Source organism: Aspergillus brunneoviolaceus, assembly GCF_003184695.1.
Source record: "Aspergillus brunneoviolaceus CBS 621.78 unplaced genomic scaffold BO95scaffold_16, whole genome shotgun sequence".
Taxonomy (NCBI): domain Eukaryota; kingdom Fungi; phylum Ascomycota; class Eurotiomycetes; order Eurotiales; family Aspergillaceae; genus Aspergillus; species Aspergillus brunneoviolaceus.
Window position 1 is genome coordinate 312,412 of NW_020290746.1, and position 15,265 is coordinate 327,676.

Below are 15,265 nucleotides of genomic sequence, written 5' to 3' on the forward strand. Positions count from 1 at the left end.
GCTGTACGAGACAAGCCGCCAGGTACTGTACCACCGCCCGCCTAGTAGGTGCGGCAGTACCACTCGCCGCCTTATCGCATATCCGTCGCATTTCCTTCTTTTCTGTTCAAAACCCCCGTTACCGTTTCGAACGTCCTAGGCGGAATTGTGGATAGCAAACATGATTACCACGAACAGAATGGCCTTGAGGGCCCAGAAATCCAAGACCCAATCTCTGGTCTGTCAGTTCTGTCGTCAAACAGGGTCTCCTAGTCCCGTACCTCGCCCACTACTTTCTCGGACCTATGCCTCAAACACCACCAGCCCAGCACTCTCAAGCGTGCATCGCGAGCGATTCCAGTCAAGACAATCCTCGTGGACTCACGCGAACCAAATCTCGAAGCGCTTCAACTCGAGCCAAGCAGAACAACCCACAAGACTGCAATTGGATGAAGCCATTGCCCAGATTGCCGAAGAATGCTCCAACCTCTGCCAGGCAGACGCCGTGCCCGCCAACGACGCCGTCGAGCAACTCCTGCAGAGAAGCGAGAAGATCGCCGAGACAATCGCACAACCCACAAAAGCCCAACCAAAGCAGGAACCGGATGAGTTCGCGTCTCTGTTAGACCTGGACGAACCGGCAACGGCCGCGGAGAAACCGCAGCCACGACCCAAGCTAAGCCGCAAGCAGCTATCCAAGCAGCTGTGCCAGGCGATCCACGGCCTGCTGACCGACGAGAAGGTGTTCATCTCCCCTGAAGCCCTCGCCTCCTACACCAAGATCCACGTCCTGCTCCAGCAGCCCCACCACTTCCCCGAGATCTTTCACCTGTACGCCAACAAGCCGATCCCGGAGGAGAAGAGTTCGCCCGTGCGCTTCAGCAAGGCGAACCCCAACAGCATCAACAGCGCCATCCCCGTGGAGCTGGCCAACTCGGCGCTGGACGTCGCCATCGCTCAGCGGAACCTCTCTCTCGTCCTGGCGATCATCGACACCGCATTTTCCACCGCGGCGTTCCGCCGCGCCAAGGCCTACAAGAAGGCCGCGCTGCCGCTGGGTGGGCTGAGTGCCGCCCCGGTGGCTTGCTACATCCTCGCGACCTGGGCCGGGAGCCTGCAGAACACGATGGACCCCAGCACGGCGACGGGCATCGCCTTCGCGGCGGGGCTGGCGTACATGGGCGGTGTCACCTCGGTCGGGTTGTTGGCCATCACCACCGCGAATGATCAGATGGAGCGCGTGACCTGGCAGCCGGGAGTCCCGCTGCGGCACCGGTGGCTCCGTGAGGAGGAGCGGGCGGCGTTCGATAAGGTTGCGCTTGCCTGGGGTTTCAAGGATGTTTACCTGAGAGGTGAAGAGGAAGGAGAGGAGTGGGAAAGTCTTCGCGAATTTATCGGCATGAGGGGGATGATCTTGGACCGGACGGATCTGATGGAGGGTATGCAATAAGCTCATGACCTGGTGGTTCGCGCCGCCGAATGTCGATGTACAGTACCATTTTATACACTACCATATCACATCAATTATTGAAGCGAATTCCACACATCTCATCCAGATACCGGATGCGCGCCTACGAGATATACTACGATTCTACGTGTTGCAGCACAAAAAGAGCGCAATTGAGGGACATAAAGTCATGGGTCACATTTCCCGTAGAGTCAACTAAGGCCTATACAATCCCAAACCTTAATAATCCCTCTAAACCCTCCAGCGCAGCAAAGCGTTAAGAGCCCCTTAGTAGAGACGCTTGGGAGGAGACATGGTAGCCTTGAGGACAAGGCTACCAACGTTCTGCCAGCCCTTCTTGAGCAGGGAGACGAGGTAGTTGATGGCCAACATGGTGTTGGCGACGAGCTCATCCTCGGTCATGCCAACGTTGCCGACGGCAACACCCAAGCAGAGAACCTTCTTCAGCTGGAACTTGATGGTGGCCTTGATCTCGTTGATCTTGCCAGCCAAGTCCTCAGCGTGGGAGACGGGGGTAGGGAACTTTCCGGCTGTGGTAAGCGTTAGTTTGCATGTCACTGCCAACAATATGCTTTGTCATTGGAGGGGGGGGAAACATACCCTTGGAAAGACCAGGACCCAAGAGACGGGGGATCTGCTTGATGAGGGAGTCGGAAGCGACGAAGGCATCGTACTTGCGAGCGAGCTTCTTGATGAGCTTCTTGTTCTTGTTCAGCTTCTTGAGGTCATCAGCGGACATGGCGTCAACACCGAAGTGCTTGGCACGGTCGAGATCGTGCTGGTCACCGAGAACACTAAAGTGCGTATGCCGTTAGCCTGGATGTTCTCCAATCCTGGTGGTTCTCTCGTGCTTTATGCATCCCCACAGCACGCAGATCTGTCGCACAACACCCTCTCCATTCGACCAGTCTTTTTTCGGTGGTTGCCACATACCAGATGCTCATGTTGGGGCGGGGGATGGTGGGCAGCTTGATGGTGCCGGAGAAACGCTTGTCACGCTGGGGGTCGTAGTTCTTCAGACCGATCTGAAGCTCGACGGTCTCGAGGAAGTTTCTCTTCTTCTCATTCTGAGAGTAGTTGAGCAGCTGCTCAACATTCTGGCGCACTCCGGCTGCGGATGGACAAAAAAATCGCAGGTCAGCGGTTTTGATACACTTGATTTGGCTTTTTGCACTCTCGTCTCTTGTTGATCGAGGCGTATTCGTGGATGCAAGGGAAAATTCACATACCGACTGTGATCTTGGACATCTTGCTGGACAGTCTTCCAAAAGAACTCTTTCAAATTCCTATGGTGTGGCTCTGCGCTGAATGTTGGTCGACAAGCAAAAGGGAAAAAAACTCGACTACTTCGCCCCGTCGGCCGTAGAGAAATTCCCGTTCTCCGCTTGTGGGCGTGTCTCGCGCTAGCCGCACTGGGGCTAGCGCTGCCCTAATTCATGCTTCGGGCTGATTCAGCAAGCTATCAATGACTAAGCGCTGCTCGCGTCTGGGTCTCAGCCAATCATGGCACACTGTCCACGCGACGCTCCCGTCTACATAGTACCGTAGGTGCAGTGGACTGCCCCGCGACACTGAGAGAGTAATGGATTTGTCGATGGGTTAGGATTATATCACATTGTGACAGGAGAGATGCTCTATAACAGTAGCGAAAATTGAGTCCCCTCAGTCTACTCCTGACTCCTTGTAATCATCATGAAAACAAGTAATCCAGATCTCATCCCTTCCATCTCTTCTCATATGGTCACGACGCGACACCGTGCACCAGGCAAAAGCCATGCCCTAGGTAGGAGGGGGCCATTGAAGGTTCAGGTCCAGGTTACCCCAGTCCCATATTTGGCCCAATTCGCACATATCAACGCTGAGAAGACCTTCCATCCCAGCAAATTCGCTGGTTCCTGCTGCCAAGGGACTCAATCCTAAAGGTAACGAATAGTTGATGCCAGCTTCTATAGAGCTCCACGGCAAATCCAGGTCCGTGGAAGCAGAGGTGGCATCAAAATATGCACCAGATCCTAGCGATGTCGAAGGAGGTGTAATGGGTCCCTCTAGGGATCCGTCCGACGACCTGGAGAATATGGCCGCCTTTTCCTCTCCAGTCAAAGTCATACTGCCCGCAAGCCTGTTAAGTACCGCATAGCAGATGGCACCGGTCTTTGTGTTCTCGGATATCTGTTCCAGCGCTTCGAGAGCCGTCGAAATTGCTCCGATAGTCTTGTCTCGGCCGGGAAGAGTGCTGTTGTGATCATGGATAATTGCAGAGCATAAGAAGGCTGCTGTATCAAAGATAATGAAGGGGGCGTAGTGGAACTTGGCGTTTGCAGGTAGCATAAACGCTAGCATCCGCTGCGATGATTCCAACAGCTTCAGTGCACAGTCGACAGCAGTCGGTCGAAGACTCCTCGCAATGCTAGGCTTGTCTTGATCGACAGTCATTGTGAGGCATGGCTTCAAAGGCAGAAACATTACCATATACCCGATCGCATGTAGCTGATGCCGCTGTATTGCCACGTGTTTGTGAGATTGATCCCAGCGAGTGTCGGGGTTTTCTGGTCTGTATGGCGCGGGGAGGTTCATAAACCACTTCTCAGTCTCTTGTTGGATGGTAATGGCCTGTGCGGGCGACAATAAGCCACCCATCACACCGGGTATCTTGGAGATAGTCTGTCCGAGCTCACATTGGAAAGTCATGTGAGCGATCGGTGAAAGCCCGAACTCCTCGGGATCAGGGCTCTCGAGGCGTAGGTTTGGCAGTTCAAAAGAGCAGTAGTTGCTGTTGATGATGAATGGTCTCGATAATAATAGAGACATTTGCCTAGCTTTGTCAACACCGCGGGTATCCACGACCAACCAGCACGAGCTTACCAATCCCAAGTATACAATATGCACCAAATTCGCCTTCTCATTTCGCGTTCGAACTCTGAGGCAATCGCCTTGGATGAACTTTTGTGCATGCCTATCGTCGACATTCAAAAGTCAGCCTATATATTACGAAGCTTGAAGTACCTGTATTTACCTAATTCCTGCGCTTGGTGGATCGCAGCGCCCAGAGCATGCCATGACTCAACAAATTGTGCTTCACTTTTGTAGTAAACTGCATTCAGGAACAGTTGTTGCACTTGAGTCAGCCCGCCTTTACCAGGTGCAATGGTACTGCTAAGCTGCTTGGCAGCATGATGATACTGTTCGGCAAGATTCTGGGCGTTCTCCCCGAGCTCCGTCTCCAGCTTCTGTCGGGCATTAAAGTCCAGATATAAGGTTGCGCAGGCGCATATGTGTAAAAGCAGGCAAGTAAACTCGGGAGTCAACGCCTGACCCGCCGCCTTGCCAGACCACCAAGTAGCATAGTCGTGCGAGAATGTGGGCGGGTAAAGACAATAGTATTGAGGATTGATCTCACTGAGAAAGTGCTGTATTAGGATGTCTGATCATGCATGAGTGATTGCGTAGGGTTATCGTGAGTTGGTTGGTTTACCTGTGTATGGTTTTGGAGGGACTATACGGATGGCTTTCTCCATCTCCGGCTGAATAGTGCTACAGGAGACCGGAGATATCGCGGCAGATTGCTGTCAAATCAACAGTCAGTAGATGGTGGACACAGATCCATATCACGTTAGCCTTACATATCTCTCAGCACCCTGAGGTGTCGCTACCTCGCTATCAGGAAGGTATCCGAGCATACGAAAAGCATTGTCGTTGGTGATTGCCGTGATTGTATTAGAACTCGAAATTTCGTGATTCGACTCTACAGAAGCCGTCTGTGGATTATCTATGCTGAAGCAGGTATTAGGGACCTGTATGAAACTAAGAACGGTGCCTATAGCTCACCTTGCGTTGTTCGTCATAGACCTGGTCACCTTGAGCGCCATTTTGGGGGGGAATTTGCATAGATGAGCCACTCTTCTTGCTTGACAATGATTGCATGGCCAATCGCGGCTACACTGTACAAAGGAGTCGTCAGATAAGGTGCTCTTTTATGAGAGAACTAGATTAATTAAGGCTGACTTGTGTTGCTTGCCTTCTGCTTTCGACGCTGACATTCAGTACATGACGTAGCCAAGCGAACGGGCTGCCCCGTGGCTGCTTGATGTACCATTTCTGAGATGGTCGCCAATGGAGCCGCTAGAGACGGTTAGACCGGATTACTTGAGATGAAGATCATATCCTTCCTAGAAGCAGTAGGCTGGATATGATCACCATGCTTTCAAGAGTCAACTGAGGACTCCTCTGCCCGAATACGTCGATATGTCGCTTGTGACCGATGGATCGGGGATCTGATGCGGTGCGTGGATACTGGATACTGCTCCGTCCGTACTGCAGTCGGGTAGAAGTCAGTCCCGCGGTTCGCGTGACGGCCCGGTAGAACTAACCAAAACCGGGTAGCTATGGGGTACCCGGGCTGTCGTGGGAGCCTTGAGGGCTATCTGGGCTATAGGTATAGTAAACAGTGAATAAAACCTCATTTGAAAAGTCTTCAATGATCTCTTTCTATAGGGGATGCATCAGATGAAGAGTTTATATTCTACTCCTTACCACCTAGTATTATGTCTCATCTTCGGAAAATGATCTTGGTCCTCCAAGATGATGTTTTGAAGAATGCTAAATATGTTGATAGCCTCGACCTTGTTCTGTAACACCGCCGCTTCGTTTCAAGAACTTGACCTGACTCAATCCCTTACAAGCATTTTGCCTAGTCACACCTGGCTTGCAGATCTTCACTAAAACCAAAATTGAGCATATGATACCTTTCAGCGCCCACAACCATCGATACGCGCCCGCCTCCAGATGCCCCCCCGGAATCCTTGGCGGGGGCTTGTCAACATACCCCTCGTGCTGCGGACGAGTCAGCTGTAAGGCTCTGGCGCCCGCGCTGAGCGGCAAACGATTGTGCTGTCTCAGCTCATAAGTACCAAGTCAGTCGCCCTGATCTGCGCGACGCAGGAGCTGTGAGAAATTATCCGAGCAACTGCAGGCTGTTGCTCTCTGACATGAGTCCCTGTGCCTCATTCAGCTTCTGAATTATCATACCCACCCTTTAGTGTCCAGTATACGGTCTCGCGACTGCCTGTCGCTGGCCAGGATAAGAAATGTCAGAGCCTACGACATCCAGCAGTGGCCACACACCTCAAGATTGTTATTCCAGTTTTACTCAGAAACCAAGTATCCAAGATAAATTTCGCGACATTGATGATGCCAGCAACCTGAAGCACTATCGGACTCTTTTGCAAGACCCTCAAGCAAGAAATTTTGTGCTCGACTTCGGCAATGAAGATGCATGGTGTGCTGTGAACTTGGACCAGGAAGAGATAGCGCTACTACTGCGCAAGCCAGTATGTTGTCAACGGTAGCTTGATGCCATTTGAATAAGACTAAATGTGGATGATGCTTAGAAGCCAAATTGTTATGGTACTCGGTGGATGTAAGTATAAGCGTTATCGAACACGAATGGAGACATGCTCAGCGAGGTTCACCAGTAATATATGGGCCCCCGAGCAGCAAAAGGATTTGATAAAGGTCAGCCTAGTCTCCAATGGGTCACCATGTCTCCACTAACGTTCTCAGTCCATCACCAGTCACTATGGTGTATCGGAACGGCTACAGGGCATGATGTGCACAGACCCAGTCGAGCGTCCATCGAAACCTCCGGTCCCTGCTGAGCCTTCACGAACTAGCTACTCTAGACACCGCGACCGGTTGCCCTCAAATCGATTGAACGACCTCGAAGAAGGCAATGCACTCAGAAATTTGACAAATCCGGAGGAGATTAGCGCACTGGCATCGTTCAGGGGTCTCACCTTTGCCCACGTCATCGACCAAATATGGCATTTTTGCTCGGTGGATTATGGGCCAAGGTGTATGTCCAACTTTATTGAACTGCTGGAGCCAGATTTCTTACGGATGACAGATACTTGCGTCGGTTACAATTCGATCTATGTGATCCCAGGTCATGAGATGGACAATGGGAAAGACTTACCGGCTGGTAGGCGGTTATGGTCCTGGCTAATTTTGTGCGATGATGGTAAGAAGCATTTCCCTGATCGCTAGATTCTTAATAATGAGTTGTACAGGGACTGTCATAAACATGCAAGAGAATCCGTTTCCTGGCCTATCAGGCCCGTCGGAGAAAGAAATCAAGGCTGTCCTTGGTGTGGTTCGCCGGAACCTGCAACTTATCTTCTCCGGGGTCTCCAAACACCACCCCGCCTCCTCAGAAAGCGACTCCTTAGTGACGATTCGGGTGCGGCCGTCCTCCGAGGCGTGCCCGGAACAGACGAGCATTAGACAAGAAGACGGGCCGAGCTTACTTTTCTACTACATCTTCGATGACTGGGTGTCATCCTATGCCCTTGTGGCGAAACGTGAGCACAAATATGGCGTCGCTTTAGACCGGCTGGTATGTGGACCAATATTCCCTCTCAGTCCTTTGTGGTGAACGTGTCATTCCCTCGCAGCGTTTTACAGAGTTAACACCTCGAGGCAGAGACAAAACATGCTAGCCAAGCCGGTCGTGGACCTGATTGACGAATTGCACTGGCTGGGAAGGCGATTGGCAGTCCTCAAGCGTCTCTACCAGAGCTACGAGCTGATCATGATGCGCATTCTTCAACGACAGCGATCACTTCATGATAAAGCACGCTACAATTACCCTCAACTGGCTCTCGGACAGACATTTGGAGACAACGACTCCAACGATGCTCAACAACAATCCATGCAGAACAGCTTTAGTCTTTCAAGTATCCCAGATGGCTCGGTTGGGGTACCTCTGAGCTCCGCAGCTGTGGCTCGGTTCGAGAGGCTGGTTGACCGCATCAAGCTGTATTGTCTCTCTGAAATTGAGGCATGCTTGACAGAGAAAGAGAATCTAACCTTTTTGGTACGATTCAAATTTATCTCTAGACAAGACTCCAGGGAAAGCTAACATTTTGTGATAGAATTTCAACTTGATAGCGCTCAAAGATTCGCAGGCTGTGGAGAAGCTGACCAGGATCACTATCCTTTTGGCGAAAGTGACGATCCTATTTCTACCGGTCAGCCTGATGACGGGGTATTTCTCAACGGAACTTCAGAATGTCAAGGGCGAATACACAATCACGCAATACTGGGCCAGCTTCGGCGTCATTATGTTCCTGTCCTTTGTGTCACTTGTCTTCTTCGGTTATGTCAGTGACACTGTGGAAGGCAGGCCGATCTACGAGTCGTTGTTCCAGAAGTTCTTCCGGGTATCTCGAAGCAAAATCTCACCCAGTCGCAAAGACATACGAGATACATGAAGCCACCTCACCCATCTTCAAGGATATGGACAAGTCAAGAGGCCATGATTGATGAAGATGGACATGTACTGTACAATATGGGATTCTCAGCCGAGGGACATTATGCTCGCTGACTGATCTACGTCTGCCAAGTTCAATAAAACATTGTTTGCATTTTGACTTTCTATCACCCATGCATAGACCCAGAGTGACTGACGGTTCTTTCATGTGAAGGCTTATATGCCTGGAAGATCAGGCACTGCCGCCGCCTGAAGCTTGGGATATAACTTTGTCACTCTTCCCCCTTGCAACTGACCGATCACATGACAACTGAGCTTATTATCCTGCTGTCAAAGTTCTACCTTTCTATCTTTCTTCCTCAAGCACCTTTGATGTTCATTTAGTCATGTCTTATTTCTTCCCACCCCGGCAACCTTCCCAGGGTGAATGATTTTCTACGAGTTGGCCTGAGGACTGGATCAAGCTGACATCGTTAGATCATCAAGCTAGATGGTCACGAGATTATGGCAACCGAGATTGAGCTATTAGATCGACATCGAACAGTCTATCGTTTAAAACTTGAGCCAGGCTCATATCGGCATACAATTCCCAAGACAGCCACCTCTGTTATTGTTAAGCAACAGAAAGATGAATGGGAAGAAGAGTTCAAGGATGAGCAGAGGGCCTACAACAGTTCAAAGAAGCTCCAGGGGAAAGTGATTCCATACTTTATGGTCGGGGTCATTTTGATGGACGACCTGCACTCGTACTATCGGATGCTGATGGGATTACTTTGGATGAATTGGCCCGCAGCAACTACGAGGTCCCCGAGGAGACATTAAGATCTTCTCTGGAGGAAGTCTTTAGTGAGTTTTCGAAGCATGGAGCTTTGTACCGAGACCAGAAGCTGGATAACTTCTTGTTGTGTGATGGCAAAGGCCGCGAGAAGAGCAGAGTGATGGTTGTTGATCTTGAGCAGGTGGAATTCCCTGAGCATCTTCGTCCTTGGCAACATTCTATCAACCAGGAGGGAGCGAGGTCTCTGATGGAAGAGTTTAGATACAGACGTAACCCCGGGCGCGAATTATCTCCACTTGAGTTCTGGATGTCTGGGCATGATAAGGGTGTCTCCCTCGGCGAGCTAAATGATTTTGCACCCGCGATCTGTCAAGAAAGTCTTGGGAGGCCTGCTTCTACCACGGCTTGAGCAAGATAGAGAAAGAAGGAACACTGTGCCATGCAAATATGATATGGCATTGGTTTCACACTGGGGAGAACCTAGTATAGAAGGAACCTCAACGAAGTAATTCCTTGTATGATTGATATACTGTATCTTCTACTTAGCATTCCCGGGGTTGCTTAGATCTGCTTGCAAGTGAACGCGGGGAAAGAGATTTAACATATCCAGAGTAAGGACTTAGCTGCTATACTTACCCTTGTCAAGATCAGTCACTCAGTCTGCTCCATGGTCAATTATTATGGAAAGATCACTATAATCTCGCTAGCTGAGATCCTCATTACCCCAGTTTATGGCTTGGTGTTCTTGGTGCCAGACACCCTAGAGACTTGGTCTTGAAGAAAGGATATGGTATGGACGTGCCCCCTGTAGCCAATGTCTTACAGGGTAAAGATGGCATGTCAAAGACCTGGTTCATGACCATATCATTGTGATGATTCTTAATACAACATGAGGGGGATACGATAAGATTATCGTTGTGCGGGGTCCCGCTACATTCTACTGTAGCCTTGGTGTGGAGGTCTACCAAGGCGGTAACTCACGGCAGAGTAGGTAAAGGGTCACGGCCACAATGAGCTATATAGAACGGGGCAACACCTATTATCAGTTGGTATACTCATGTATATCAGAATCAACACATACAGTACGTCATCGGGATCTAGCTTTAACTCATATCATAGTACCATTATACTAATTATGTATCGCATCCTCAAACTTCGCCAGCGCCTCGAACCACATATTTCAGATTGCGTAGTTGAGGGTGGAGGCTTCACCACCTCTCGTTATGGAGATGCTTCAAGTAGGTAACTGGATACTCAATCCGTGATGATGTCTAATATGCCCAATTTCGAGAAGCAGGAGAAAGGCTAGATGCCTGGGGCTTGGTCTGAGATAGATCAACTTTGCATTGCTTGTTTTTGAACTATAGGACCGCTATTGAGGCTTTCATTCTTCTTCAATAATGCGATGAATCGAACTATAGCCGAGCACGATGGAGGTGTATGGCAGAGACAGCTATTACTTCTGGCTTCCGCACAAGATCTACCCGCTAAAATCATTCGTCTATTTTATATCGAAGCTCTCTTTCGCTTGGCTCATACAGGTATGACGCTTGAACGCGGGCTTTGTATACCAGAAATAGATCGCAAATATGGTGCAATTTGAACCAGAGAAGGCAGCTTATGGTAAGCCTAAAAATGACACAAACGATCTTGCCTCTTCAGCCGAATATTGAGAACTTCTGCAAATTGTGAGCCCCCGGCACCAGGAGACGTTCATAGTTAAAGCATGCTTGATGAGGACCTCGAATGTGCTTTAACCTTCATTGATATCTGCTTCCTCGATACACTTGATGTCCACACATCTTATGTGTTTCCTAATGGAGGGAGGGATGCACATCCACCATGAAAATCTCGGAACAGCATAGACCGGCACAATCTTCTCAGGAAGTTCAGAACAGTGTAATATACTGGTCAAGTCTCTGGAGTATATCAAGCAGATATCTGGGAGCATTTCATTAAACTTGATATTCCAAGAAGGAATGATTCTGATCTCTTCTGGTATAAGCCTGGCCAGCCATGTGTTGGCTTTATCTTTAGATTGCCCATTGCTGCGCCTCGAGTTGATATTGCTGTACTATACTGATACTGTACTCTGTATTGTACAGAACACCGACGGAGGGACTTGTGGGTGAAGACTGTATGAGAGGCGGTAACTTTACCGCGTAAGATAGTAAGAGTCGATGAACGGAAAACAACGTGTCCTCTTCTGGTGGCCAGGCAGAAACCGATCTTCGATAATGCCAGGGTTCTGTCAAGCTCTCCAGATTGTACCTAAATGATCCAACAGTTGGCATAAATGAAGAGTATCATCTTCTAATGATTGACATCAATTGATTCTATAAATATATAGTATACGCTTCAAACGTCAAAGTTACTCCATCTACTGTACGTACGGTACACGAAAAACAGTCGGTAAGTATTTAATTGATTGTTTTTGGCCGGTTTCAGTTAGTGACGGAAGCTACGCCGGCGGCTGAACTTCTCGACCTGGTCACTGGTCACTCGCTGGCAGTTTTGCTCACCCAAAATTTCCTCCACCCCTCGAACGAACCAACAAACAGAGGGCCTGCTCCATAACAGACCCGAACCTGAACCTGACCTGACCTGACCGAACCTGACCCTCTCTGCTGTTTCCAGTCGGGCGGGCGGTCGCTGGTCTCTTAGTGCCTCTCTGTCTCTATCTCTGTCTGGTCTCGTTCCCACACCATTCCCACCCCCCTCCCTCTCTGTATCCACGCCCATTCCTAATCTCCCTCCCTCTTTCCCTTCCATCTTCAAACCACATCGGTAAGTACGTTTTTGCCTATGTTAATGGTTTATGTCTGCTTGGTCAAGTTGTCGTTGTGTCTCTTGTCCTATCCACCGCCCCTCCCCTCAACTCCCTGACCAGGCTGGCTCTGGTCTTTGTGTCTGGTTATTTCGCCTCCCTCTAATTCCACTCCCCCTGATTTGTCTTGCCCGCCGTGTTTCCCCGGCGTGACTACCTTAACCTGACGACTTCCACCCCTCGTTGTCGTCCACCTCTTATTTCCCCTTCGTCATACCACTGTCCTGCTCGCTCTCATATATACCTCCTCAACCCCTCATCACCCGACCCGTGATTGAACAGCAGGGCACTCCCGCAATCGTGCTCGCATTCTTACACTCTGTCCTGTCTGGTCGCATCTAACATCCTCCGCGCTCACCATCTAGAACCCTGAAGATACACCACCACCATCATGGGTATCACCTTCTCCAAGATTTTCGACAGACTATGGGGACGCAAGGAGATGCGGATTCTGATGGTCGGTCTCGACGCTGCCGGAAAGACCACCATCCTGTACAAGCTCAAGCTCGGTGAAATCGTCACCACCATCCCCACCATCGGTCAGTCACCCTATTCGACTATTGTCTCGAGAGCAGCGTGTCTCTGCTCACCCAGCGCATGGGTTCATTGCTGAGTTGGCTCGCTGACACATCTTGGGAATTGTTCATGCAGGCTTCAACGTCGAGACTGTCGAATACAAGAACATTCAGTTCACCGTCTGGGACGTCGGTGGTCAGGACAAGATCCGTCCTCTCTGGAGACACTACTTCCAGAACACCCAGGGTATCATTTTCGTCGTCGACAGCAACGATCGGGATCGTATTGTCGAGGCCCGCGAAGAGTTGCAGCGCATGTTGAACGAGGATGAGCTCCGTGACGCCCTGCTCCTGGTCTTCGCCAACAAGCAAGATTTGCCCGTATGTGCTCCAACGCTTACGATTTGAGGAATGATGATATTGACGGTTTTATCTCTCAGAACGCCATGAGCCCTGCCGAAATCACCCAGCAGCTCGGCCTGCAAAGTCTCACTCGCCGCCCCTGGGTAAGTTTGGAAATCACGTCATCTTGGTGCCTCAGGTGTTGGTGCTCGCTTACTGACCCTTGACCTTTTTTAGTTCATCCAATCCACCTGCGCCACGACTGGTGATGGTCTGTACGAGGGTCTGGAGTGGCTCGCCGAGACGCTGCGGAAAACCAACCGCGACTAAATGGATATAATGATTGGAGGTATACCTGGAAGCGTGTGACGGGGCCTGTTGCAGATGACATGACTGGAAACAAGGGGAGACAAACCGGGGCCGACCTCGTGTGTAGTGTGGAAAGGGAAATGCTACTTTGGTGGTTCTTGTATGTTCTCTTACGGCTCTTCATTCCTCTATGCTATTAGCTTTTTACTTTTTTTTTTCTTTACTCTCTCTTTCGCCATCGATAACTGAATGTCGGTGTGGATAACAACGATAATTTCTCTCTACGACTCTTCTGCCGGCGGACTTCCTGCCACGGAAGCCCGACGAATGTCTCATGGATTGCACTGAGAGCACGGTCGACTCAGTCCAATCATTGTATCTCATTATCACCGCAGGAAGAGGGTGGAATTGCAACATGTAGAGAGTTGACGCACGTGAGTGAAAACAATAAATCAATGTGATGGGTCCGGACTCTTGCTAGCTTGTGAAAGCTTATCTACAACTTAACCTGAATGTATGCAGCGTGATATCCAGGACCGCCCGACGCCAGCGCCAGCACTATCACCGTGCATCTTGCACCTCGCCCCTTTATAAGCCGGCTGCCGTGAGATCGACTAGGATCCCGTAAGTGCAATCCTCCATCCGCTGTACGTTCTGTCGTCGTTTCCATCATCGAATATTCCTGGCTAACTCATGATAGAATCGTATCCCGCTGATGACGGCGGCGGAGACGGTAATACAATCACTGACGCTTAGGACCGTTTCGGTTGCTCATCTACCACCACCACCACCACCACCACCACTCACAAGCACTACACCCACCAAATCATATACTCACCCACCCTGCAGCTTTCCTCCTCGCCACCTCTCCCACCCCTTGCCCCTAGCCCCTCAGCCCCCGCGGGCCTCACGACGTCTCACCACCCCGGCAGGCATGCACCGAATAAAACTAATTCTCCAAAGCATCCCCAGGTGCATTCACCTCCGCAACTCCGTCCCACTCACCCACCACGCCGCCGCCCGGATAATCTCGAGCACACAGTCCAACTCCTCGGCGTCGCGCGGCGCATACACCATCACAAACCCGGGCGGCACGATGCGCAGCCACCACCACCAGCTGTCGCGGGCCAGCGGGTGCCGCTGGCCCCAGCCGCGCTCCAGCACCAGCTTCACGTCCGCCGGGTGCAGCGTCAGGTGCAGGCTGCCGTCGCTCGGGTGCGCGTGACACACCTCCCCGTTGCAGGTGAGGCGGTGGCGGCGTTGTTCTTGTTGGTGGCTATTGTTGTTGACGCCGGGGTTTGATACTTTGAGGGTTTGGGGGGAGGTGGTGGTGTTGTCAGTACTGCAGGCAGTGTTGCCGTTCCCGTTCCCGTTCCCCGCGCAGAACATCCCCGTGCTATACTTCTCGAAGCACGAGGTGCCCGTGTATAGCGTGTCCGGGTGCTGGGCGACCAGGCGGTGGATCTCGGTGGACAGCGTCTCGTAGATCGCGGCGTCGCTCTTTTGGGTCGTTTGGCGTTGCGGCGCGATCCCTGTGACGGTGGGGCGGGGGCCGGCGCGCGGGGGCAGGTGCGAGGCGCGAAGCAGGCCTTGTTGCGGGTGGACGCAGGGGGGGATCGTTGGGGCGAGTAACGGGTTGCGCAAGATGAAGAGCCGGAGGATGCAGATCCGGAGGTAGCCCGCTGGGGTTGAGGGGGTGCCTCCTGGTCCCAGGGCGAGGAAGGCATGGTAGTCTTTGCGGATCGTGTGGAGGAGGTAGAGGGTTGGGAGGAGGAGGAGC

General features: G+C 51.2%; 7 protein-coding genes across 7 annotated transcripts; 4 read left to right on the forward strand and 3 right to left on the reverse strand.

The window, feature by feature from the left end:
• Positions 1 to 93: 93 nt before the first annotated feature.
• BO95DRAFT_440597 (uncharacterized protein) lies at positions 94 to 1,503 on the forward strand. Its single transcript, XM_025585998.1, has one exon. The coding sequence runs from the start codon at positions 179 to 181 to the stop codon at positions 1,427 to 1,429; it is 1,251 nt and encodes a 416-aa protein (XP_025444778.1). The 5' UTR covers positions 94 to 178; the 3' UTR covers positions 1,430 to 1,503.
• BO95DRAFT_440598 (60S ribosomal protein uL1) lies at positions 1,496 to 2,736 on the reverse strand. The gene is made up of 4 exons (XM_025585999.1): positions 2,677 to 2,736; positions 2,381 to 2,558; positions 2,048 to 2,241; positions 1,496 to 1,977 (listed from the first exon to the last, which is right to left on the reverse strand). The coding sequence occupies exons 1-4, from the start codon at positions 2,693 to 2,695 to the stop codon at positions 1,715 to 1,717; spliced, it is 654 nt and encodes a 217-aa protein (XP_025444779.1). The 5' UTR covers positions 2,696 to 2,736; the 3' UTR covers positions 1,496 to 1,714.
• Positions 2,737 to 3,226: 490 nt separating this feature from the next.
• BO95DRAFT_357437 (uncharacterized protein) lies at positions 3,227 to 5,385 on the reverse strand (the record flags this gene model as incomplete). The annotated part of the gene is made up of 6 exons (XM_025582353.1): positions 3,227 to 4,259; positions 4,310 to 4,400; positions 4,461 to 4,868; positions 4,920 to 5,010; positions 5,068 to 5,218; positions 5,273 to 5,385. Coding segments are annotated over 6 exons (1,887 nt in total), but the record flags the coding sequence as incomplete, so codon positions are not given.
• Positions 5,386 to 6,441: 1,056 nt separating this feature from the next.
• BO95DRAFT_61395 (uncharacterized protein) lies at positions 6,442 to 8,967 on the forward strand. Its single transcript, XM_025592090.1, has 7 exons — positions 6,442 to 6,774; positions 6,835 to 6,863; positions 6,919 to 6,958; positions 7,007 to 7,463; positions 7,513 to 7,838; positions 7,926 to 8,318; positions 8,377 to 8,967. The coding sequence occupies exons 1-7, from the start codon at positions 6,532 to 6,534 to the stop codon at positions 8,713 to 8,715; spliced, it is 1,827 nt and encodes a 608-aa protein (XP_025444781.1). The 5' UTR covers positions 6,442 to 6,531; the 3' UTR covers positions 8,716 to 8,967.
• A 227-nt stretch (positions 8,968 to 9,194) lies between these two features.
• Positions 9,195 to 9,901, forward strand: BO95DRAFT_357209 (uncharacterized protein; the record flags this gene model as incomplete). The annotated part of the gene is made up of 2 exons (XM_025582342.1): positions 9,195 to 9,264; positions 9,396 to 9,901. Coding segments are annotated over 2 exons (576 nt in total), but the record flags the coding sequence as incomplete, so codon positions are not given.
• A 2,809-nt stretch (positions 9,902 to 12,710) lies between these two features.
• arfA (putative ADP-ribosylation factor) lies at positions 12,711 to 13,506 on the forward strand (the record flags this gene model as incomplete). Its single annotated transcript, XM_025582352.1, has 4 exons — positions 12,711 to 12,858; positions 12,971 to 13,215; positions 13,275 to 13,340; positions 13,414 to 13,506. The coding sequence occupies 4 exons, from the start codon at positions 12,711 to 12,713 to the stop codon at positions 13,504 to 13,506; spliced, it is 552 nt and encodes a 183-aa protein (XP_025444783.1).
• A 957-nt stretch (positions 13,507 to 14,463) lies between these two features.
• BO95DRAFT_357474 (uncharacterized protein) lies at positions 14,464 to 15,264 on the reverse strand (the record flags this gene model as incomplete). Its single annotated transcript, XM_025582354.1, has 1 exon — positions 14,464 to 15,264. A coding segment is annotated over one exon (801 nt), but the record flags the coding sequence as incomplete, so codon positions are not given.
• Between the last annotated feature and the right edge of the window lies 1 nt (position 15,265).